Consider the following 10832-nt stretch of genomic DNA (forward strand, 5'->3'; position numbering starts at 1 on the left):
CAGAATTCAGTAAGTTGAAAAAGTTTATTTTCCAAAGCTGTAATCTTTATATTATTAATTATTTTATATACCGTACAATACATTAATACATCAGCGTAACTATATAGTACCTTATAGTCAACGGGCACTCAGGCAACTCGTTCCGGTGTGAATGTATTGTAATATAAATTAGGTAATAGTAAACACAACAATGTCCGTCACTATACCTCAAATCTTTAACTTTTCCATTATCGGTCGATCGCGTAATAAATATTCGGATAATGTGAATTGCTATATTGTATTCTAGGAATTCACCATTATCGGTACATAAAATGGCTTGAAGATCTTGCATTTTTAGTAGATATTACTGAATAAATTAATTTCCTAAATTTAGAGTTACAAGGAAAAGAAAAATAAATTATTAATATGATGTTCAAGCGTTTTCTAGTAAATTAGCATATTGGGAAAATAAAATGAAAAATGATGATGTCCAGAATTTCCCTACGCTTCAAGAAACAATAATTAATTATTCTGAAAATATTTGTGATGCTACAAACCACATAAATATAATTCAACATTTACTTTCCGAATTTAAAAGAAAATTCAATGACTAAAATACTAATACCCAAATCTACGAAGCATTGCCCTTCGTAAAATTTCAGTTTTTGGTTCAACTTGGTTATGCGACTCAACATTTTCGAGTATGAAATACTTAAAGAACAAACATCAGTCAAAAATTATAAACAGTAATTTAGATTCAAGTATACGAGCAGCTATTTCTAATTATATATCAGAATTTTCAAAACTTGCAAAAGAAAACCAATGCCAGTTATCACATTAATAAATTTAATTTTTTTGTTTACTTTTTCTCGTATATTATTATTATTTGAAGAAACACCTTTTTTTTTTTTTGTTCATCATCAAATAAATCTCCCTTGGTCGATCACTAGAGTCATAAAATTTCAAAAGTAGCTCACTTGTTTGAAAAGGTTGGCGACCCCTGTAGTAGTGTATTACTACATAATAATGTCATTATTTAGACATATATATATATATATATTTATATAGGATTGCACACGTGAAGCGGCATTGAATGCGTCAAAACCTAAATATGCACTCAAGGCCGCACAAAATATAGTGCGGTAATGTGGTAGGTACGGTAATACATATTCATATAGGTAGGTATAAATATATAATACATATATAGATGTATGTAATGTACGAACTGGTGTAGGCATCGTGAGCATACGGTCCTGATGTATAAAATACGAACCACTTCCAGATTCAGTTTATTCGTTCGACCATTCGGGACATGACGTTTTAACAGTAACGCGGTGTGCACAATATTCGCGAGGAATACATTCGTTTGCGTGTTATTACATCGTATAACAATAATAATATACTTTATTGCAATAAACGATTTTATTGGAAACGCATCATCTAACCGGCGCGAATAACTCGTCGATGACTCGTTCGCGTTTACTCCACCGGGTCGTTAATAATATTATAGCTACTGCTGGTACGTCAGGAACAGTGGGCAGTAATAATTACTATATTAATAATAATATCGCGATGTACGATTTTAATTCCTTTAACGTTTTACGGAATTATATTTTACAACAATAACAATACGGTTCGCAAAAATCAGCTGGCGGTTGGCTGTAGAGAACACGCGTGGCTCTATAATTATAATGACGAGTAAATTGTAAAACGATTAGAATAATTCTATTGTAAAATAGATATGTCTCCGTAGTGCAATGTAGTGAGTAGATATATATATGTGAACGTTCACGTTTCAATATTTATATCGTATCAAAACGAAAATAGGTACTGATTAAATGAAGTGTTGGTGCTACTTTGGATATAGTGTTTTTATTTATGAAAATACAACAGACTTTTATCATAGGTAAGGATGCGATATATTAATTATTATGCACTTAAAACAAAAAATTATGTATGCACTGAACAAATTCACAACTACCTCCTTTATGATTCATCTTTTACAGACAGTATCTTATCTTGGAACCTTGGAATACGTATGTCGTATATACTGCGTGATTAACTAACCACTCAACATAATTGAACATAATATTTGTATCATAGCATTTTTACACCTTCAGTCACATATTATAATGCACAATTAATATCTTCGAAGAACGTCGGTGTTACAAATGTAAAACGATTGCATTATATTTTATATAAAGTCTGAAAACTGTTTATATTCGAAATATTATTATGCTGATCGTTACCATTCGTAAACATATATAAGTGCACTAAGGCTAAACGAAATTACTTTACAACAAATACATCAGACATCGCAACCAGATGAATCAATTCAACAACATAATAATAAGCCAATTAATAATTTGTTCTTAAAATGGGTATGGATTAAAATCGATAACTATTAACTGTAATAATGGCTTATAATTTGATCATTATATACGTTTTTGTATTTACCAACAATAATTGTGCGTGTATGACTTCTGTTTTGTAGAAATAATAACGAAAAATCACTTATCCGTTGTCACGGGATCATCAAAAATGAATTTAATACTTGGCATATGTCTAATGGTCATAGTTTCGTTGACAGCGGCACAAACCAGAGTCAAATGTTTCGACAAAAATAAGGGCAAAGATCAAATGGGCATAGTATTAGACTGTTCCAATATGGTTGGCAAAAGTCATCCATATAGTATTGAAGACTGGATTCGATACCATGCGTTCTACGATGATGGAATTCTTGCTAATCGTGTATTGAATATTAACCTGGAAAACAATAATTTACAACAAATATTTACACTCCCGTCAATGACATCGTTGAAAAAATTGTCGTTTAAATACAACAACATATCGTCCATTGAAAATAAGGCGTTGACGAACTTACCAGCACTCGAAGAACTGGACCTTAGTTACAATTCGTTGAACAGTAAGTAAATTCTTTGTTTTACGTAAAAAAATGTCGATAAAAGATAAAAAAAAAAAAACCAAATCTTAGTATTTATAATAAGTGTAGTGTTTTATTCATTTAAATCATATCCTATGTATAAATTATTTTACTAAATTTTAAACTTTTAATAGTATTTTATAGTATCTTTTAAAATAAAAATATTCTAACTTATAACCCATGAGTGTATAGTGCATAGACGTATAGTAATTAAAATTCAAAATGCCAGTTAATAATTAACCAGAGTAATGCAATTAAATTTTTACTTTTGAATATTACATAACAAAGCAAGTATTTTGTACAAATTTACGATTAGTGTAAAGTATTTATTTTCACAGTAACAAAAAATAAATATAACCATATTTTGTAAGTCCCTTACTTTGCTAATAATTTTAAAATATTATATTGAGTTTTTTTACAATCATTTGTACACTTAGACTCTGCTTGATTTTTTTCACATTTGTTTGTTGTATGTGTATGTGTGGTGTACACACGAGAGTAATTGAAAAATTTTTTTGATTTTAAACTTTGATGATGATTTAGGATAGAAAATTGAATCTAGTTTGTATTTTAAGGGAATAATAATTCCTTGCGGTATTTTTCAAAATATACAGAGTTCTTTGTAAGTTTTTCAACCTATATTTTTTATTTCTTCTCAAAAGTTAAATTAATTCGTTATAAGAGTTTGAAATACAACATTGCATATTCAGACGTAAAATAACTATTTCTTCTCAAACGATTTTTAATATATTGTTGTAATTAAAAAACGAATAACCGTAGATATTTAAAATTTTCTCCAAGTGATTGTATGATCATTTTTATACATGATAAAATTTTCAATATATTATGACTATTATTGAGTTATTTATAGACATTTAACTATTTATTTTTTTAGTGACATATTTTTAAATATCGATAAAAATATATATAATTTAAAAAACTTTTGTTATTATAACATGTTTATAAGTTAAAATTTTAATAAAATTACATACTTAAAATATGAATAACGATATTTATTATTCTGTTATAATGCAAAAACATTGTTTGACGGCATAAAATGTTTACGTTTATTATTAAACTTTAAACACATAATGATATTTTTAATTGCAATATTTCCTGCAAAAATTAATTATTCAACCTATTATTTACTATTTACTAACAGTAAATAAATTATTTTACCTAGTAAAAATAGAAAAAAAATTCATTATATTAAAAATATAATTAAAATTATGCTATTAATGATTTAGGCTGATAAGCCGTCTCCGCTTAGAATCATTTTTTATTTACAATAATTATGTATCATTAAATTCAAATTCAACATATCTATTAGAGTGACCTACTCAGCACCTATCGTACTGCAGAGATTCTAAAATACTAAAACCAAAATCTATATCATTGGTTTTTTTTAATTGATAATAATACATAAACAATCGTGTATATCACTATTTTATGTTAAGGTATACAAAGCTGCATGTAGAACTTATACAATTATATCTCATTTTTTGTACGACAAATTAAAAGTTAAGATTTAAAATTCCAAATTATTATTCGAGGAAAATAAAGTGTAGGGTCATCATAAACGTATTTTATTTATTAGTAGAGCTTGAGTATGTTGATCAAACCTAATTTTGAAATATGTATACCCTCATAATGTAGTTAATTAGTTTTTTTTTTTTTAATAAATTAATATGTACTGTAAAAGTGTAAAAAGTAATTATTAAATATGTGTGGTTATTTAAATATTGAATAAGGCATGTATGAAAAGTTGTTTATTGTTTGGTCTATTATAATAGATTATAACTAAAAAAAATAACCAAAGAATTCACTTTGATCTATACTAATAATAATCGACGAGTGTACCTCGATATTGAATAGGTAAAATTCAATGATAAATAATTATATACGAAAAATGTTAATGAGCGGAGACAGCCTATTATCTATATTTCTAAATATTACTTACGATGATCTATAATATTATATCGTAATATTGAAATTATAGTAATATAGTTATTTACACAATAATTTTGAACTCAAAACGTTTATAAATAAATATTTTGACTGTATTTTTGATATATTTTAATTTTGTAGTACAACTTACGAGGAATTTCGCATAAAACTGTCAAGATTTTAAGCTCATAAATAGAAAAAAGTTGATAATTTCAATTGTTTATAAATAGCATAAAAGATCGAAAATAATTTAAAATTATAATAACAATAGATATAAAATAGTCATAAATATTTGTAAGAAATTAATTCTTGCTGTTATTTATTTTTAAATTACAAAATAAATATCAATAAAATATTAGGTTTATGTAAAAACTATTGTTTTTCTATTTTTTCATATTATTTTAATAAATACCTATTGGAAAATATTTTACTATTTTTTACCCAATAACCAAACCAATTAAATCAAATTTTCTACCTAAAACCACCCTCAAACCTTAAAATAATAATAATAATATATTTTTAAATCAATAAATTCATCACGCTTCACACATGCAAAACCTAAATGATGGACTTCAGTAATTTCATTTTTTTTATTGAAAATTTCCACCGTGCAATCGTCTTATTTGTCATTTTGTTCATTATAAAATAATTATAGTATAATTATAACGTGTATGTATCTAAAATTCCAGATAAAATTTTGTAAACTTTTTTACTGGTTTTGCAAAGGACAATTTCAGTTATAAAAACAATTATTTGTATCCATGGAAATTGAAATTACTATAGGGTGGAATGGTAGATCTAATTTGATTAACCTTCGAAGCATGTGATTCAATTAACCGCTGTAAATTGAACGAAGGAACTGAACAGACAAACAACCCATAAGACTATATTAAACTTTCACAACGACCGTGTAGATACATATATTGAACATACTAATATACATGTACTTTACGTAAGACGCCGGCGAACATCCTAAATTCATCGCCATGCGAACCCTATTGAATTTGGTTCATTTAAATTGACTAATTAGCAATTAAATTACAATTTACAATACCGTATACAGAATATGCAAAACTGCTCACATTCTTCAAGTTATATGCATAAATTTCATCCTCTCATAATATTATGGTATAATAACGTATGAAATAGCATGCACGTTATAAATTGTGCGAAAAATATTAATTTACTATTTAATTTATAAATTGGACTTCGGTTAAAAATTTAAATTTAAAATCAAAATATTAAATTATCAACGAACTTATATAATAATAACTAATAATAAAAAATTAATGATTTAAACAATTTATAATTTACCTATACATTTATGTATAAAACAATCTAAAATGACAAATTAATCATATTAACAAGAAAACAAACGATGTTAAAATTGTCAGTGGAGTATTTTTTAAAATTATAGATAGCTTATAATTTTAAATATTATACTAGACTACCAAGTATTTTCAATAACTAAAAACAAAATAAAATTTAGCGGATATTTTAGCTTATGTTTGGACACTTGAAACATACTCCTGTGTACATCTTTATAGAAATAAAGTACAATATAAATCAATATAGAAATCAAATAGTTAAAACAAGAATATTATATGATATTTTTGTTAATTTTATAAATTATAATTTATAATTTATAAATGTCATAATTTTTGTCATAATTAAAACTTAAAAATATTTGCAAAAATTTGTTTGACTGTTGAGCAGCGAAAGTTCTATTTTTTTTTATTTAGACTTAAAAAATAATTGCAATACCTACACATATATATATTTTATTTTTGAAATATATCTTAACTTTTTAGAAAATAAAAAAAATTATTGAATACAAATAAGATATGTATTTTGATATTATTTTAATTTTTAATATTTATTTTATTTGGTTCATAATTTAGGGTTTTCTTTAATTTAAAAGTACATATCATTGAAAAATACAACATTTTTGTCGAAGTGTACCTCAACTTTTAGTATAGGCAATAAATAATAATAATAATAATGTATTAACGTTCCACGAGGAAAATTAATTTAGAGAATTACTGGTATAGACTATAAATATAATTACGCCATTCTTGTAATACTCATGTTATTTTACTTTTTGAAATTTAACAAAATTTATGAGAACTGATGAAAAAAGTTTTTCAATGTAACAATTTTTCTTAACATTAAATTATAAAAGTTATGTCTAAAATAAGATTTTTAACAAAATATAATATAAATGCTATCAATACACTGTAGTAATTATCTACGTCTACACACTTCATTTAAAAAAGCATGTATTCGTATTCTATTTTGTAATGTATATGATTAAAATAGATATTTTCGTGAAATTATTTCATTTATTACATCAGTCAAGTTTCATTTTAGTATTTTGGTACACTTACAGTTACAGTACAACGATTCGTCAGATGTAGCCATGTAGATTGTGAAAGATATTTAGCTAACCTGTTTTAAACGTGGCTTATATCTTGCTTATTAAAACATGATTAATATAAGTTTAACTTACACACAATAAATGTTTGACAATTACGCACGTTTAATACGATTAAAATGTAAATGTAGTACAGACAAATTATATAAATAAATACTTATATATATTATTAATTATTATTATTTATTATTAAAAAAAAATAATATTATATAAATTAATCATTTGATGATTATATTATGTTAATCATTTATTTTTCTTATTAGTTTGGTAATATTTTTGTGTAAATTTGTTGCAAAATATACATTATTTAAAATTTTAAAGTGAATTTATAAAAATAATACTTAAAATAAAATTAATAATTTAATTACTAAAACACTTATTGAAATTTAAATAAAAGCACTATTTATATTGAGGTTATGTTATTTAGGTATTTATTTATTATATAATATTAAATATATAATGAATGACAATAAATATAATTTATCTTAGGTCATGAATTACGTCAATCTGTTTTCCGCCGTTATCAACATCAAAACATACCAGCTACAAATGATCCAGCGCTAAAAATCCTTAAATTAGGATACAATAATATACATTCTTTGCCACCGAATTTTTTTCAGTATTTAACGAAATTAGAAAATCTTGAATTAAATAATAATCCTTTATTGGTGATCGATCAAAACACAGAAATCTCCTTAGGGTATTTAACAAATCTTCAGGTAAAGGATTATGTCAAGCGTTAATAGCATAATAAAATATAGTAAAAAAAATTGCAGGTATTGGATTTAAGCAACACAGGGTTATCAGACTTTCCAGCAGATGTGTTTTCCCAGTCGTTCAATGTCCAAACATTATATCTGAACGGCAATCAGTTCCAGCAAATACCAAAAGAAATTCGCAACATGCCTCTAGCATATCTTAATATGAACGCAAATCCCATTAGTTACTTGGATAGTGAGTCATTTGTCGGTCTCGATCAACTTCAAGAACTCATTATTAGCGGTATGCCTAATTTGACCGATGTCGGATGTGGTACATTTGTGCCACTAAAGAAACTCATAACACTATACATGTCACACAATCCCAGTTTATCAAACATCCATTACGACGCTTTCGCGGACAATACCAGCCAGCAATGGTCATTAAGACAAGTAATCGAAAGCAAATGGGTTGGTGAATAAATGATTTTATACAGTTTTGTCTTTTGATTTTAGCTATCAATAAGTTACACGAACATTAACAGTATAGATTCAAGACTATATCCTTGGTCAATGCTAAACTTATTCGATGCCAAAGGCAATCCATGGACGTGTGACTGTAGATTGTCGTGGCTTGCAAGTTATATCAATGAAACATTTGCAGAAATGCCAGAGACACTCCTATATTATCGGTAATATTGAATGAGTATTAAATTTCTTAAAAACATTCACAAAACATTTCATTAAAAAATTAACATTACGAAAAGTTAAAAAAATATTTAGGAAAAACGTTTTGCAATAATTTTAATAATTTTACTTTATTTTATTGCACATATTCCTAATAATTTAAATTTTTAGTCTTAAAATATATGCTTGATATTTTTCTTTCAATAACCACCATTTCTATATGACTTTTCTGTAATTTCCTAACTCTTTGGTAAATGGTGGTCATCTCTATAAACTCTACAGTGATTACTTTTATTGTAATACCATTTTTTTTTTCAAAGTTTTATTAGGAATCGACCTACTTTATTATTCATTTGTAGTTTTAATGTACATTTATGATTTTTAGGTGTACCGAACCCAAAAACCTATATACCACACTAGTATCTCAATTGAATGAACACATCGATTGCGATGATTATCATCTCCACGCATCTAATAATCACAGTCACGGTCACGTCACACGGCTCCGACATTTCATTATTGTCATCGGATTAGTAATTGGCATTTTCGTGTTCGGCTCATTAATAAATATGGGTTGTAGAGAAATAAAGAAGGTGCTAAAGCCAAGGATATATGTTCCAACTGGATTTAGCACTGGTGTAAAATACAGACCCGCAGATTTCGAAGAAAATATAGACACATTAGAAGTACCTGCCAAACACACAATGATCCACGGACGATCGCCAATAGTTATAAACAATACAGACTGAAATTTTAAAATTTTAAACTTTTTGGCTAAAAACAAATTTGAGCTAAAAAATAAGATAGACAATAATGTGAAACATTAAACAATATTATTTAGTTGTTGAGTATATTAAGGTATACATACTATACCTCTATATACGTATATATATGAATAATTGTTGTTGATTAAAATAATAAATATTATTTTTACTTATTTATGTACTCTAATTTATTCGTTAGTTTTGTAATATGTATAATATGGTATATTAAATTAATAAATACCTGCTACTATATTATTATGTTTAGTGAAAATAAAATACCCGACATTTTAACCTACATTGTCTCTCTAGTCTCTACATTTAGTTAAAAACGTTTTCTGAAGCGTTCTCAATTTACACATTCTTGCTCTTAGAGGTCTTTAGGGTCTTGTCACAGACCCATTGCAACAGCTCAACGACCAAGAACACTTTTCATCCGTTTCTGTAAAACGTCTAGTGGGCTTTTGACATAATGAGTTTGTCTCATCACATACACACGTAGCTATAATGAGGGCACAACGTCAAGGGGTGTGTTTTTTCTTTCTTTTAGTTCATTGTTGACGAGAACCGGAAACCCTTGATGCCGGTTATTGTTATGTTCTATGTGCCAAAACGCTTTTGTGTATATAAAATTGTTTTTAACCTTGTTACTGAACCTGTGTTCATATTGTTCTGAAAAAAAAAACACAAAAAAATGACAAAGGAAGTGAGAAGATTTTTATCAAAATAATTTTCATAATAGAAATTAATTTTAAAATATCAGTTTAAACTAGGCATGTAATTATCAAACCCATGAAGTATATCATCTTTAATTTATACTACGTATTATATTATAATAGGTAATCATATAAAAAATATAATTTTCTACAGGACAACAGCTATCGCTATATTAGCCAATACATCAAGTTATTTGTATTTATGTTATTTATAGGTAATAAATAGTTTTATATAAATTGCCGATTTCTTTAAAAATGGCTATCACAGGTTCTCGCGCGGTTGACAAATAATATATATATATATATATATATTACTATTATTTCAAGTTGAAGTAACACATACATGGATCACTTGATATATTAGCGTGTTATTGGCCCAAGTAAAATAAAATAAACAATATATTTATAAATGCAAAGTTTTTAATTTAAAAAAAAATTAGGTATGATAGCTTCAGTTTAAATAATCTGCAGTATAGTAGCTCAGCAGTTAGCGAATCAAACATATTATTATCCTCACGAGGAGAATTAACGCGAATCAATAATGCATATACGAGTATATAGGAAACCAATGATACGATTACATAACTGACCTTCTAATTGAACGTAGGTTTACTGACGTAAAGACTATTCTATTTGTCTGTCCCTGAAGAATTATTCTTGCTAAAC

The 10832-nt window shown here is 26.4% G+C and overlaps 1 protein-coding gene across 2 annotated transcripts; it reads left to right on the forward strand.

The window, feature by feature from the left end:
• The first annotated feature begins 1276 nt into the window (after window positions 1-1276).
• LOC113560558 (tsukushin-like) lies at window positions 1277-9556 on the forward strand. 2 transcript variants are annotated; one of them, XM_026966501.1, is made up of 7 exons: window positions 1277-1885; window positions 1986-2389; window positions 2474-2905; window positions 7794-8023; window positions 8081-8455; window positions 8519-8694; window positions 9075-9556. In XM_026966501.1, the coding sequence occupies exons 3-7, from the start codon at window positions 2521-2523 to the stop codon at window positions 9436-9438; spliced, it is 1530 nt and encodes a 509-aa protein (XP_026822302.1). In that variant the 5' UTR covers window positions 1277-1885; window positions 1986-2389; window positions 2474-2520; the 3' UTR covers window positions 9439-9556. The 2 variants fall into 2 exon arrangements, with proteins under 2 accessions (XP_026822302.1, XP_026822301.1); XM_026966500.1 differs by having other exon boundaries at window positions 1278-1885; window positions 1986-2360.
• Window positions 9557-10832: the final 1276 nt, after the last annotated feature.

This window comes from Rhopalosiphum maidis, chromosome 1, assembly GCF_003676215.2.
Source record: "Rhopalosiphum maidis isolate BTI-1 chromosome 1, ASM367621v3, whole genome shotgun sequence".
NCBI classification, from domain to species: domain Eukaryota; kingdom Metazoa; phylum Arthropoda; class Insecta; order Hemiptera; family Aphididae; genus Rhopalosiphum; species Rhopalosiphum maidis.

Coding starts and splice junctions, on each gene's coding strand:
- LOC113560558 (XM_026966500.1), top strand. Junction 2,906..7,793: donor TAGTTACAATTCGTTGAACA/GTAAGTAAATTC, acceptor AATTTATCTTAG/GTCATGAATTACGTCAATCT. Junction 8,695..9,074: donor GAGACACTCCTATATTATCG/GTAATATTGAAT, acceptor TATGATTTTTAG/GTGTACCGAACCCAAAAACC.